Source organism: Neoarius graeffei, chromosome 26 (genome assembly GCF_027579695.1).
Source record: "Neoarius graeffei isolate fNeoGra1 chromosome 26, fNeoGra1.pri, whole genome shotgun sequence".
NCBI lineage: Eukaryota > Metazoa > Chordata > Actinopteri > Siluriformes > Ariidae > Neoarius > Neoarius graeffei.
Genome location: NC_083594.1, coordinates 850,093 through 865,372, shown reverse-complemented (window position 1 = coordinate 865,372; position 15,280 = coordinate 850,093). Strand labels below are relative to the sequence as shown.

Sequence of the window (15,280 nt, the reverse complement as noted above, 5' to 3'; positions counted from 1 at the left end):
CGTGGTTAGTGAAGAGGTGGTTAGTGAAGTTATGGTTAGTGAAATTGTGATTAGTGAAGATGTGGTTAGCAAAATTGTGGTTGGTGAAATGGTGGTCAGTGAAGAGGTGGTTAGTGCATAGGTGGTCAGTGAAATTGTGATTAGTGAAGAGGTGGTTAGTGTAATTGTGGTTAGTGAAGTGGTGGTTGGTGAAGTGGTGGCTGGTGAAGTTGTTCTCAGCGGTTAAGACCCTGGGTTGTATGACCTTTAACCCTCTCTGCTCCAGGGGACACTTTATCGTGGCTGACCCTGACCTCTGACCCCAACTTCCTCACAAACCAGCAAGAAAAGAATTTCATTGTGCTGTAAAATGCATGTAACAAATAAAGGCTTCTTCTTCAAAACAAACAAACAAATGGCCTTTATTTCTGTTACATTCATAAAACTTTATAAATCTGCACTGAAACATAACTGTATTTTGGCAAAATTTCAAAATATTAAAAAAATCTGAAATATAAAACATTCCACAATGAAAACAATCAGATTAAAGAGCTCGAAAATAAAAGATTAAATAATTTATAAAGCCAAAGAAACTGATTAGAAAACATCCATAATTAAACATGTTGCTTTTAATTGATAACCCAAATAACACCTTTAAACCTTTTCAGATTTACCACAAACACTGAACACACGTCTCACTGCATTTAAACACAAAGTAAACTCAGTAAATGTTCTGATTTTTCAGAATTATGATGCGTTATGCTTTTACTGTATTTAAAAATTATATTTTATTTGAATGCTGTAATGCAGTTTGTAAACAGAGCTAAACTGAGTTTATTTTATAATCATATAATCAGAGTCTTTTCTGGATTATAATGTCTGTAAACTATTCAGTAGTGTAAAATCCACACTGTAAAATATTCAGTACTCAGCTTCATCATGTTCACTGTCCAGAGATTCAACCTGCTGCTGATTTTCATCTGAATAAAGACACACACACCTGTCGTAGTTTCATCAATTTTATTGCCAATTTTCTAAATTCATAAATCAAGAAAAACTATTTTAAAAACAGAACTGTGTAACCTCCAGCAGGTTTTTATGTAAAACAGTAAAAATGTATAAAACAGTCAACAGAATCAACATAAACTTTTTTTTTTTTTGCATTTTACAATCTGCATAGACTGAAACTGGCAGCGCTTTTCTCCGAGATCTCTCTCTGACCAGAGGAACCCCAAATCACTGTCAAATAAAAAGGTGTTACACTGAATGATCGTGTGTGTGTGTGTGTGTGTGTGCACGCGTGCATTAGAACACTGAGCAGATCAGAAACATTTGTTTTTTCATTCAGTTTACACGTGACAGGTTTCTATAACAGGACAAAAATATCTGCTGTAGCGATGGCACTGTAATGTTTTATTATATATTTATCTAAAAAATTACTGAACACTGATCAACACAGTCATCCAAAATAAACCGAACTCCCTGTGTGTGTGTGTGTGTGTGTGTGTAATCACTGATTTATAATTAATCAATCAAAAATCTGTTTATCAATTTTAATAATAAAAACAGAAACAGGACGTTAACCGCAAACTTCACTGTGGAGTAAAAGAAGAAAATCAGAACTTTAAGTCCAGAACTGAAGTGATGAACTCGTACACAAATCTGATCAAAGTTTAATAACGGAATGTTAAAGTTAGTCAGTGTTCTAACGACTTCGAAAGTGTTCGAGTGTGTGACACTGCGCTAAACTGAAGGCCGTACACTTCCGTTACGCGGTCGCTACATGAGCTTCGTGGCTATTTGGGATGAAACAAACATCTTTATGTGTAGCGTTTAGTTTGTCTCAGTTTAAATGCTAAATGAGATTTTCCCAGCGTTCAGTAGAAATAAAGAATCTTATTGACACTGATTTTAATAAAAATAAAAAAAATTCAGACTGATTTTAAAGCAAAAAAAAACCCATCTCCGTCCAATCACCAGGCATCAGACTATAAACCTGCAATGAGACACGAAAACACAAAAACATCTGGATTAATAAAACTTTTTTTTCTTAGTGTATAAAATCTCCTCTGTCCAGCAGAAACGTTCTTGGTGGTCCACATCTCCAGACCTGAACTTCACATCAAAAATTATTTTAATGAATTCTCAGCACATTTTAATTCTCAGTGTGAATTGTTTGTAGTTTACATGTTCAGTGCTGAGGTCATTTAACACATTTATTCAATTAAAAAATAAAAATTAAAAAAATTATATATATATATATATATATATATATATATATATATATATGCAAAAACTTTGGTAAACGCTGATATTTCAGATTTTTTAAAACAAAATTTGGTTTATGCAAATTACCTAAAAAAATAATTCTATAGAATAAACAAACAACTAAAACTGTGGCTTTGTCCAAAATAAAAATAGAAAATCTTTTTAAAAGAATAATATTAAAGGCATGTGCTGAAAAGCAACACTGCGTCTCCTGACCGTGCAGAAGAGAATCACACTCTAAACCTGATCAACATGTAAACAGGTTTAAAACGGAACAAAAATCTGAATAATTTAAGGAAAATGGTGGCATTTATAAAAGTTCAGAAAGGAACCAAAAAAGAAGAAAAAATAAATTCTAATGATCTGATTATAGTGGAGTTTATAGGCAGTGTGTGTTCAGTTCAGTTTCTGGAATTTACATTTTAGTCTTTAAGTTGAAACTGAAATAAATTTGATAAAAAAAAAGCCTTTTATGAAAAGCAATAATAACCAAGCAAACTGATTTATTTTGCATTTTTCTGCAGATTGCTTGTGCGCGCGCGCGCGCGCGGACGGAAAAAAGATCTAAAGAAATCTAAAATAGAAAAGAATAAAAATAATTTGGAGAAATAAAGTCAACAGTGTTTCAAGAGAATTTCAGCGTGTTCATAAATTTTGTGTAAAAAAAAAAAAGATTAAACCTCAGGACTGACTCTGGTGTGTGTGTGTGTGTGTGTGTTGAGGTTCTGAGGATTCTGTATAAATTTAATTTTCAGTAAAATTGTGTATTTTATTTATCGTTCGTGTTGTCAGACTCTGAGACAGAATACAGCTGTGTAATCGTTCCTCAGAGTGTGTTCCTGTGCTTTATGTGCTCAGATTTATAATTTTGGTCGGAGTGTTTCATTTCCCCCCCAAACAGAAAAAATAAATAAATAAAAATTAAATCCTTTAGGTAAGTTTCAGTATAAGAGCTAAACTTTATCGTTTTCCAAACATTATTCATTAAACATCACACTGAAACAGAAGACGAGAACACACACGCAGTGATGCACGGTGTGTGTGTGTGTGTTTGATAGATTAAGGCATGTGCGAGGTTGTAAAGGCGTTTCGAGGTTGCGAGGTTTAGCGATTGAGCCTGAGGTGTGCTGAGGAACATCACGGCTCGCGGAGCTGACGCAGTTTGGCGTAAACGTCATCGGCGCCACTCAGTTCCTCAAACACGGGCAGTAAATTCAGCAGCTCCGTGTCCTCCACGTCATCAAACCACGACAGCACGGGGACCTGAAACACAACCGCCGCGTTGAGTGAGAGAGACATGAACACCTTCAGAACATCAGCCCTGCACAGGAAAAGTGCAGACACACAAAAATACTCACCTTGGAATTTACTCTTCATTTTAATTTCTCGTTTTCTCTTTATTCAGTATTTTTCTGACACTTGGGTCGAAATCAGAATTATTTAAAATAATATTCAGTTCAGAATGAGGAGATCTGAGAACATTTATTTACTTTTTTTGTGAAATAAAATATATGTGGGAAACACAGTGGTGTAGTGGTTAGCGCTGTCGCCTCACAGCAAGAAGGTCCGGGTTCGAGCCCCGTGGCCGGCGAGGGCCTTTCTGTGCGGAGTTTGCATGTTCTCCCCGTGTCCGCGTGGGTTTCCTCCGGGTGCTCCGGTTTCCCCCACAGTCCAAAGACATGCAGGTTAGGTTAACTGGTGACTCTAAATTGAGCGTAGGTGTGAATGTGAGTGTGAATGGTTGTCTGTGTCTATGTGTCAGCCCTGTGATGACCTGGCGACTTGTCCAGGGTGAACCCCGCCTTTCGCCCGTAGTCAGCTGGGATAGGCTCCAGCTCGCCTGCGACCCTGTAGAACAGGATAAAGCGGCTACAGATAATGAGATGAGATGAAAATATGTGTGATGAAATACCAGGATAATAAAATCTCAATTTTTTTTAGCATAAACAATATTATAATTAACATTACACCCTATGGCTACAGTTAATAACGACATACATACAAATATTCTCACCAGAGCTTTATTTTATTTTCTCTCCTTTTTTTATTTTAAATTTTTTTCTTTTTTCTGTGTTTGATGTTTGAGTGTTTTGTCCGCCGGTTGTGGTGTAGCTCCGGACCCAGTTTTGGGCGTCGGTTTCCTCCAGGCCTTGGTTCGCTGTGGGTGATGCCTGCGCTCCCAGCTATGGACTGCAGTGAGCTCGTTGCTCATTTTAACATCGTGGTTGTCCAGCGCTCTGCGCTTTAATGCTTGGCGTGATGTTCTGAGCGATGTTGCTTGGTGGCGTCGCGGCGGCTGTGCAGGTGGTTTGGGACACATCAGCGCTCTGCGTGGCGGAGCTTCTGTGCTCGCTTTGTGGATCCATGGCGTGGTGTTCTGAGCGATGTTGCTGGCAGCGTCACGGCGGCTATGCTGGCGGTGTGGGACTTGTTTTCGTGCACCTTTTGGTGGGACTGTGGCCGCTACACCACTGGAATGATATCCTGACCTCTATTTGGTGGACTTTTTTTTTCTGCCTATTACTGTAACGCGGGGCGGCACGGTGGTGTAGTGGTTAGCGCTGTTGCCTCACACCAAGAAGGTCCGGGTTCGAGCCCCGGGGCCGGCGAGGGCCTTTCTGTGTGGAGTTTGCATGTTCTCCCCGTGTCCGCGTGGGTTTCCTCCGGGTGCTCCGGTTTCCCCCACAGTCCAAAGACATGCAGGTTAGGTTAACTGGTGACTCTAAGGCCGAATCCCATTTCACCCCTTGGACCAACCCCTTGGCCCTTCCCCTCCATTTTGCGCGTTCACGTGAAGGGGTAGGGGTATCCCAATCCCAGTTAATGCGGAGGGGTAGGGGAAGGGGTAGGGCTTCTGTACCCCTCCAAACGGAGATTTTCCTGGAGCTGACTCCGAACGAAGGGGTTTGAGTGATTTCCCACAATGCCATGCGGATTTCAGCGAGATTTCATGCGGATTTCAGAAAGATGGCGGTTCCCGCGGCGAAAGATTGTCATAAATGTATTTTCTCCATTATTTACGTGTTTTAAGTTGTTATCCAGAGGAAACACGCCGCTTGATTCGCTTTCGAGCTGAGAATGAGCAGCGATTTCTGAAATCCAAGCTGCTGCTAAAAAGCTTTGGGAGTGAGTATTGTTTTCGGTTGCTTGACTGCGTACGTTTTGCTCTGTTATTCTCGCTTTTATTGTTTACATGAGTGTTCTGACACCTCATTCTGTCGGATGTGGTGCACGAAGCGCCAAAGATATCCCATTCAGTGGTGTTAGTTAACAAATCACACCCTGCCAGCAGAGATTTCTGGTTCTGCCTCTGGCTCTGACTGTAGCGGCTGGTCGCAGCCAATGACGCATTTGGTCGCGTTTTGCTAACGTAAACGCTGACGGAGGTACGCGATGACGTATGCGATCGTTGAAGGGCTATCCCAATACGTAAGGGTTGAATTTCAAGCCCTATCCCTTGTAGCTCAGTTTCAAGGGGAAGGGCCAAGGGGAAGGCGGAGGGGTAGGGGTAGAAATTAGAATTGGGATTGGGCCTAAATTGAGCGTAGGTGTGAATGTGAGTGTGAATGGTTGTCTGTGTCTATGTGTCAGCCCTGTGATGACCTGGCGACTTGTCCAGGGTGAACCCCGCCTTTCGCCCGTAGTCAGCTGGGATAGGATCCAGCTCGCCTGCGACCCTGTAGAACAGGATAAAGCGGCTACAGATAATGAGATGAGATTACTGTAACGCGACCTTGGGTTTTGAGAAAGGCGCTATATAAATTGAACATATATTATTATAAATATAACTTCCATGTGTCTTATTTGTCTTTTTTTTATTCCTGTTTTTAGTTTCACCCACAGGTCTGGATTTATGTATAAAATCGCAAACTGAAATATACTATATATATAAGTTACTTTTTAATGAGGGATTTGTTTTGGATTTTTCTGATTTTTTCAGTGCAAGATGAAGCAACTTCACTAAAAGGTGGATTTAAAAAAAAATCTTTACAAGGGGTGCCAATAATTAAGGAGGAGACTTTGTATAAAATGACCTTCTTTATTATAATACATGGGGACTGGACTTGCATAATTATTCCAATTCCAGCATGATCTGTAAACTTTATCAGGCAATATCTCTGACCTGGAGGATCAGATTCGGTGTTAAAACTCCGTCTGCTGCTGAAACGAGCAATGATTCACGTTCAATAATAAATGCATTTAACAAAAATAAAGAAATTAAATTTATTACATTTGAATTATTTACAGTTTTAATTTGTGAAAGCATTAATTCTTAATTTGTTATTAATTTCTTACTTTATTACACTTTCAGGTGTTTCAGTGTTCTGGGATGTTTTAATTTATCTGTTTGTTGCCACCTGCTGGCAGCATCAGAGTATTACACAAACAGGGAAACAACTGTCACAAAACAGGAAGAAAAATAAAATCTAAATAAATAAAAATTGAATAGTGTGTGTACTAGAGAACCTAAAAAAACAATAGTGAAAGTACAATATTTTCCATCAATTATTTAAGAAAGTGAAACTAATATATTCTAGACTCATTACACATAAACTAAAATGTTTCAAGCATTTTTCTATTTTACTTTTGATAATTATGGCCTGCAGTGCAAAAAAACCCCATATATTAAAATAATAGAATATTTTATTTTGAGTTTGAGTAAAACAGTATAAATACTGTGTATCTTTCAGTCTCGTTCAGTCCATGCAACCACAATGATGTGGAAGACTGCTGACTTGCCAGTTGTCCAGAAGATGATCATCGACCCCCTCCACAAGGAGGGTAAGCCACTGGAGGTCATTGCTGAAAAGGCTGGCTGGAAAAGGTGCACGAGCAGCAGGGATGAGCGCAGCCTTGAGAAGATCATCAAGAAAAGTCGATTCAAGATCTTGGGAGAGCTTCATAAGGAGTGGACTGAGGCTGGTGTCAGTGCATCAAGAGCCACCACACACAGACGTCTTCAGGAAAGAGGCTACAACTGTCACATTCCTAATATCAAGCCCCTCCTGAGCCAGAGACAACGTCAGAAGCATCTTACCTGGGCTAAGGAGAGAAAGAACTGGACTGTTACTCAGTCATCCAAAGTCCTCTTTTCAGATGAAAGTAAATTTTGCATTTCATTTGAAAATCAAGGTCCCAGAGTCTGGAGGAAGAGTGGAGAGGCACAGAATCCAAGGGGTTTGAAGTCCAGTGTGAAGTTTCCGCAGTCTGTGATGATTTGGGGTGCCATGTCATCTGCTGGTGTCGGTCCACTGGGTTTTATCAAGTCCAAAAAGTCAACGCAGCGTCTACCAGAAGATTTTAGAGCACTTCATGCTTCCATCTGCTGATGAGCTTTATGGAGATGCCGATTTCCTTTTCCAACAGGACTTAGCACCTACCCACAGTGCCAAAAGTACTACCAAATGGTTTGCTGACCCTGATATTACTACGCTTGACTGGCCAGCCAACTCGCCGGACCTGAACCCCATACAGAATCTATGGGCTACTGTCAAGAGGAAGATGAGAAACACCCGACCCGAAAATACAGACAAGCTGAAGGCTGCCATCAAAGCAACCTGGGCTTCAGTAACACCTCAGCAGTGCCATAGGCTGATTGCCTCCATGCCACGCCCCATTGATGTAATAATTCATGGTAAAAGAACCCCGACCAAGTACTGAGTAATGAACAAACTTTTCAGAAGCTGGACATTTCTGTGTTGTAAATCTTTTTGATTGATCTTAGGAAATATTATAATAATCTGAGATACTGGATTTCTAAATTTCATGAGCTACGAGCCATAATCATCACAAAACAAAAAAAGGCTTGAAGTATTTCACTTTACATGTAATCAATATAGAATATATGAAAGTTTAACTTTTTGGATTAAATTAAGAAAAAAAACAAACTTTTTCATGATATTCTAATTGTTTGAGATGCACTAATGCGTGTGTGTATATATTATATATTAAAAAAGTCTATTTATTAATAATAAAGTAACCAAAAATGAAAGAATAAAATATTTTCTCCTCAATTCTGCGCGCACACACACACACACACACATATACTCACAGCGTTTTCAGGATGGAAGATGTATGACGCAGGAGAATTGTCCAGGATGAGGGTTTTGTTGAGCTGCCGGCCGAGTCGACTCAGATCTTTCACGTAACAGCCGTGATGGAAAACACACGACTCACGGAAAAGTCTCGTTCGGAAAACTCCACACTGATCCAGTAAATCTGTAACCGGGTCAGCGTACTGACACACACACACACAAAAATAAATCAGAATGTGTTTTTATGGAGCACTGAAGTGTTTAAAGTGTGTATTCGAGCGGTGTACTTTAGCGAGACTGGCAGTGAACAGCACACATTCGAACATCTCTCCCATTCGCTGGAGAAACTTATCGACGTGTGGCCGCTTGAGGACGTACACCTGCAAAAACACACACACACACACACACACTTTATCTGAGCACACCCACACACAGGCAGGCTGAGGTCACAGGGACGCTTAGATCAGAAATCATGAGAATTCTGGAGTGTGAACATGTGATCAGGAAACCACATGATCCATCAGAGAGGCTCCTATTGGCTTGTGGTGATGTCACAGTATAAACACCGCTGCAGGGTCCCTCGCTGATGATCGGCCACCTCCGGAAACAAGTAATCAAAAATAGGCGGCGTTTGTGTGACATCCAGCCTATCCTGGATTACTTGAAGCCGGCTGAAGCCAAAACACTGAGAACATTAAACAGACTCAGCGACGACACAATCCACCCCCTGGCCTGCCCTGCCCCGCCCCGCCCGCACCCCGATTTGGCAACAATCCCTCGGTAATAAATCCATAGAAAGGTTTTGTTTGTTGTAACAAAAATGTAGGTTAAAATATTAACATTACTCATTCATCTATCACATACAAACTCTTTAGATAAATTAATACAATTAAACAACAAAATAAAAACTTAATTTAACTACATTAAAATATACAAACCAAAAAAATAAATAATTAACAAAAAAACCCCAAAAATCTGCATTTATTTATTCATGGGACTGCTTAAGACATTACAGGATTCAGAACTGAACAATAAATATCGCTACAACTCTGATTAATTGAATTCATTTTTAATCAAATAAAATTAATAACATCAAATTAATTTTATATCAACTCCAGATATAGATCCATGAGAAGCTCATCATCATACAGAAAACCGTATGTATGTGTGGTTCTGTACCTGGTGTGTGTGTGTGTGGTTCTGTACCTGGAGTGTGTGTGTGTGTGTGTGGTTCTGTACCTGGTGTGTGTGGTTCTGTACCTGGTGTGTGTGTGTGGTTCTGTACCTGGTGTGTGTGTGTGGTTCTGTACCTGGTGTGTGTGTGTGGTTCTGTACCTGGTGTGTGTGTGTGGTTCTGTACCTGGTGTGTGTGTGTGTGTGTGTGGTTCTGTACCTGGTGTGTGTGTGTGGTTCTGTACCTGGTGTGTGTGTGTGGTTCTGTACCTGGTGTGTGTGTGTGGTTCTGTACCTGGTGTGTGTGTGTGTGTGTGTGTGTGTGTGGTTCTGTACCTGGTGTGTGTGTGTGTGTGTGTGTGTGTGGTTCTGTACCTGGTGTGTGTGTGTGTGTGTGTGTGTGGTTCTGTACCTGGTGTGTGTGTGTGTGTGTGGTTCTATACCTGGTGTGTGTGTGTGGTTCTGTACCTGGTGTGTGTGTGTGGTTCTGTACCTGGTGTGTGTGTGTGGTTCTGTACCTGGTGTGTGTGTGTGGTTCTGTACCTGGTGTGTGTGTGTGTGTGTGTGTGTGTGTGTGTGTGTGGATCTGTACCTGGTGTGTGTGTGTGTGTGGGTGTGTGTGTGTGTGTGTGGTTCTGTACCTGGTGTGTGTGGGTGTGTGGGTGTGTGTGTGTGTGTGTGGTTCTGTACCTGGTGTGTGTGTGTGGTTCTGTACCTGGTGTGTGTGTGTGGGTCTGTACCTGGTGCGCGTAGGTTTCTGTACCTGGTGCGCGTGTGTGTTTCTGTACCTGGTGCGCGTGTGTGTTTCTGTACCTGGTGCGCGTGTGTGTTTCTGTACCTGGTGCGCGTGTGTGGGTCTGTACCTGGTGCGCGTGTGTGTGTGGGTGTGTGTGTGTGTGTGTGGTTCTGTACCTGGTGTGTGTGTGTGTGTGGGTGTGTGTGTGTGTGTGTGGTTCTGTACCTGGTGTGTGTGTGTGGTTCTGTACCTGGTGTGCGTGTGTGTTTCTGTACCTGGTGCGCGTGTGTGTTTCTGTACCTGGTGCGCGTGTGTGGGTCTGTACCTGGTGCGCGTGTGTGTTTCTGTACCTGGTGCGCGTGTGTGTTTCTGTACCTGGTGCGCGTGTGTGGGTCTGTACCTGGTGCGCGTAGGTTTCTGTACCTGGTGCGCGTGCGTGGGTCTGTACCTGGTGCGCGTGTGTGGGTCTGTACCTGGTGCGCGTGTGTGGGTCTGTACCTGGTGCGTGTGTGTGTTTCTGTACCTGGTGCGCGTGTGTGTTTCTGTACCTGGTGCGCGTGTGTGGGTCTGTACCTGGTGCGCGTAGGTTTCTGTACCTGGTGCGCGTGCGTGGGTCTGTACCTGGTGCGCGTGTGTGGGTCTGTACCTGGTGCGCGTGTGTGTGTGGGTGTGTGTGTGTGTGTGTGGTTCTGTACCTGGTGTGTGTGTGTGTGTGGGTGTGTGTGTGTGTGTGTGTGGTTCTGTACCTGGTGTGTGTGTGTGGTTCTGTACCTGGTGTGTGTGTGTGGGTCTGTACCTGGTGCGCGTAGGTTTCTGTACCTGGTGCGCGTGTGTGTTTCTGTACCTGGTGTGCGTGTGTGTTTCTGTACCTGGTGCGCGTGTGTGGGTCTGTACCTGGTGCGCGTGTGTGGGTCTGTACCTGGTGCGCGTGTGTGTTTCTGTACCTGGTGCGCGTGTGTGGGTCTGTACCTGGTGTGCGTGTGTGTGTTTCTGTACCTGGTGTGCGTGTGTGTTTCTGTACCTGGTGCGTGTGTGTGTTTCTGTACCTGGTGCATGTGTGTGTGTTTCTGTACCTGGTGTGCGTGTGTGTTTCTGTACCTGGTGCGCGTGTGTGGGTCTGTACCTGGTGCATGTGTGTGTGTTTCTGTACCTGGTGTGCGTGTGTGTTTCTGTACCTGGTGCGCGTGTGTGTTTCTGTACCTGGTGCGCGTGTGTGGGTCTGTACCTGGTGCGCGTGTGTGGGTCTGTACCTGGTGCGCGTGTGTGTTTCTGTACCTGGTGCGCGTGTGTGGGTCTGTACCTGGTGCGCGTGTGTGGGTCTGTACCTGGTGCGCGTGTGTGTTTCTGTACCTGGTGTGCGTGTGTGTTTCTGTACCTGGTGCGTGTGTGTGTTTCTGTACCTGGTGCGCGTGTGTGTTTCTGTACCTGGTGCGTGTGTGTGTTTCTGTACCTGGTGCGTGTGTGTGTTTCTGTACCTGGTGCGCGTGTGTGTTTCTGTACCTGGTGCGCGTGTGTGTTTCTGTACCTGGTGCGCGTGTGTGGGTCTGTACCTGGTGCGCGTGTGTGTTTCTGTACCTGGTGCGCGTGTGTGTTTCTGTACCTGGTGCATGTGTGTGTGTTTCTGTACCTGGTGTGCGTGTGTGTTTCTGTACCTGGTGCGCGTGTGTGTTTCTGTACCTGGTGCGTGTGTGTGTTTCTGTACCTGGTGCGTGTGTGTGTTTCTGTACCTGGTGCGCGTGTGTGTTTCTGTACCTGGTGCGCGTGTGTGTTTCTGTACCTGGTGCGCGTGTGTGGGTCTGTACCTGGTGCGCGTGTGTGTTTCTGTACCTGGTGCGCGTGTGTGTTTCTGTACCTGGTGCATGTGTGTGTGTTTCTGTACCTGGTGTGCGTGTGTGTTTCTGTACCTGGTGCGCGTGTGTGTTTCTGTACCTGGTGCGCGTGTGTGTTTCTGTACCTGGTGCGCGTGTGTGGGTCTGTACCTGGTGCGCGTGTGTGTTTCTGTACCTGGTGCGCGTGTGTGTTTCTGTACCTGGTGCGCGTGTGTGTTTCTGTACCTGGTGCGCGTGTGTGTTTCTGTACCTGGTGCGCGTGTGTGTTTCTGTACCTGGTGCGCGTGTGTGGGTCTGTACCTGGTGCGCGTGTGTGTGTGGGTGTGTGTGTGTGTGTGTGGTTCTGTACCTGGTGTGTGTGTGTGTGTGGGTGTGTGTGTGTGTGTGTGGTTCTGTACCTGGTGTGTGTGTGTGGTTCTGTACCTGGTGTGCGTGTGTGTTTCTGTACCTGGTGCGCGTGTGTGTTTCTGTACCTGGTGCGCGTGTGTGTTTCTGTACCTGGTGCGCGTGTGTGGGTCTGTACCTGGTGCGCGTAGGTTTCTGTACCTGGTGCGCGTGCGTGGGTCTGTACCTGGTGCGCGTGTGTGGGTCTGTACCTGGTGCGCGTGTGTGTGTGGGTGTGTGTGTGTGTGTGTGGTTCTGTACCTGGTGTGTGTGTGTGTGTGGGTGTGTGTGTGTGTGTGTGTGGTTCTGTACCTGGTGTGTGTGTGTGGTTCTGTACCTGGTGTGTGTGTGTGGGTCTGTACCTGGTGCGCGTAGGTTTCTGTACCTGGTGCGCGTGTGTGTTTCTGTACCTGGTGTGCGTGTGTGTTTCTGTACCTGGTGCGCGTGTGTGGGTCTGTACCTGGTGCGCGTGTGTGGGTCTGTACCTGGTGCGCGTGTGTGTTTCTGTACCTGGTGCGCGTGTGTGGGTCTGTACCTGGTGTGCGTGTGTGTGTTCTGTACCTGGTGTGCGTGTGTGTTTCTGTACCTGGTGCGTGTGTGTGTTTCTGTACCTGGTGCATGTGTGTGTGTTTCTGTACCTGGTGTGCGTGTGTGTTTCTGTACCTGGTGCGCGTGTGTGGGTCTGTACCTGGTGCATGTGTGTGTGTTTCTGTACCTGGTGTGCGTGTGTGTTTCTGTACCTGGTGCGCGTGTGTGTTTCTGTACCTGGTGCGCGTGTGTGGGTCTGTACCTGGTGCGCGTGTGTGTTTCTGTACCTGGTGCGCGTGTGTGTTTCTGTACCTGGTGCGCGTGTGTGGGTCTGTACCTGGTGCGCGTGTGTGGGTCTGTACCTGGTGCGCGTGTGTGTTTCTGTACCTGGTGTGCGTGTGTGTTTCTGTACCTGGTGCGTGTGTGTGTTTCTGTACCTGGTGCGCGTGTGTGTTTCTGTACCTGGTGCGTGTGTGTGTTTCTGTACCTGGTGCGTGTGTGTGTTTCTGTACCTGGTGCGCGTGTGTGTTTCTGTACCTGGTGCGCGTGTGTGTTTCTGTACCTGGTGCGCGTGTGTGGGTCTGTACCTGGTGCGCGTGTGTGTTTCTGTACCTGGTGCGCGTGTGTGTTTCTGTACCTGGTGCATGTGTGTGTGTTTCTGTACCTGGTGTGCGTGTGTGTTTCTGTACCTGGTGCGCGTGTGTGTTTCTGTACCTGGTGTGCGTGTGTGTTTCTGTACCTGGTGCGCGTGTGTGGGTCTGTACCTGGTGCGCGTGTGTGGGTCTGTACCTGGTGCGCGTGTGTGTTTCTGTACCTGGTGCGCGTGTGTGGGTCTGTACCTGGTGTGCGTGTGTGTGTTTCTGTACCTGGTGCGCGTGTGTGTTTCTGTACCTGGTGCGCGTGTGTGTTTCTGTACCTGGTGCATGTGTGTGTGTTTCTGTACCTGGTGTGCGTGTGTGTTTCTGTACCTGGTGCGCGTGTGTGGGTCTGTACCTGGTGCATGTGTGTGTGTTTCTGTACCTGGTGTGCGTGTGTGTTTCTGTACCTGGTGCGCGTGTGTGTTTCTGTACCTGGTGCGCGTGTGTGGGTTCTGTACCTGGTGCGCGTGTGTGGGTCTGTACCTGGTGCGCGTGTGTGTTTCTGTACCTGGTGCGCGTGTGTGGGTCTGTACCTGGTGCGCGTGTGTGGGTCTGTACCTGGTGCGCGTGTGTGGTTCTGTACCTGGTGCGCGTGTGTGTTTCTGTACCTGGTGTGCGTGTGTGTTTCTGTACCTGGTGCGTGTGTGTGTTTCTGTACCTGGTGCGCGTGTGTGTTTCTGTACCTGGTGCGTGTGTGTGTTTCTGTACCTGGTGCGTGTGTGTGTTTCTGTACCTGGTGCGCGTGTGTGTTTCTGTACCTGGTGCGCGTGTGTGTTTCTGTACCTGGTGCGCGTGTGTGGGTCTGTACCTGGTGCGCGTGTGTGTTTCTGTACCTGGTGCGCGTGTGTGTTTCTGTACCTGGTGCGCGTGTGTGTTTCTGTACCTGGTGCGCGTGTGTGTTTCTGTACCTGGTGCGTGTGTGTGTTTCTGTACCTGGTGCGCGTGTGTGTTTCTGTACCTGGTGCGTGTGTGTGTTTCTGTACCTGGTGTGCGTGTGTGTTTCTGTACCTGGTGCGCGTGTGTGGGTCTGTACCTGGTGCGCGTGTGTGTTTCTGTACCTGGTGCGTGTGTGTGGGTCTGTACCTGGTGCGCGTGTGTGGGTCTGTACCTGGTGCGCGTGTGTGTTCTGTACCTGGTGCGTGTGTGTGGGTCTGTACCTGGTGCGCGTGTGTGTTTCTGTACCTGGTGCGTGTGTGTGGGTCTGTACCTGGTGCGTGTGTGTGGGTCTGTACCTGGTGCGTGTGTGGGTCTGTACCTGGTGCGCGTGTGTGTTTCTGTACCTGGTGCGCGTGTGTGTTTCTGTACCTGGTGCGCGTGTGTGTTTCTGTACCTGGTGCGCGTGTGTGTTTCTGTACCTGGTGTGCGTGTGTGTGCTTCTGTACCTGGTGCGCGTGTGTGGGTCTGTACCTGGTGCGCGTGTGTGTTTCTGTACCTGGTGCGCGTGTGTGTTTCTGTACCTGGTGCGCGTGTGTGTTTCTGTACCTGGTGTGCGTGTGTGTGCTTCTGTACCTGGTGCGCGTGTGTGGGTCTGTACCTGGTGCGCGTGTGTGGGTCTGTACCTGGTGCGCGTGTGTGTTTCTGTACCTGGTGCGCGTGTGTGGTTCTGTACCTGGTGTGCGTGTGTGTTTCTGTACCTGGTGTGCGTGTGTGTTTCTGTACCTGGTGCGCGTGTGTGGTTCTGTACCTGGTGTGCGTGTGTGTTTCTGTACC

The 15,280-nt window shown here is 45.9% G+C and overlaps 1 protein-coding gene across 1 annotated transcript in view; it reads right to left on the bottom strand.

Moving 5' to 3' along the window:
• Positions 1 to 991: 991 nt before the first annotated feature.
• Positions 992 to 15,280, bottom strand: part of ctdsp2 (CTD (carboxy-terminal domain, RNA polymerase II, polypeptide A) small phosphatase 2) — a 60,728-nt gene continuing 46,439 nt past the window's right edge. Inside the window, exons 5-7 of the mRNA XM_060910276.1 lie at positions 8,570 to 8,662; positions 8,300 to 8,485; positions 992 to 3,510 (exon numbers count right to left, since the gene is read on the bottom strand). Coding sequence (XP_060766259.1) covers positions 3,385 to 3,510; positions 8,300 to 8,485; positions 8,570 to 8,662 — 405 coding nt within the window. The 3' untranslated portion in view covers positions 992 to 3,384. The remainder of the gene's footprint in view (positions 3,511 to 8,299; positions 8,486 to 8,569; positions 8,663 to 15,280) is intronic.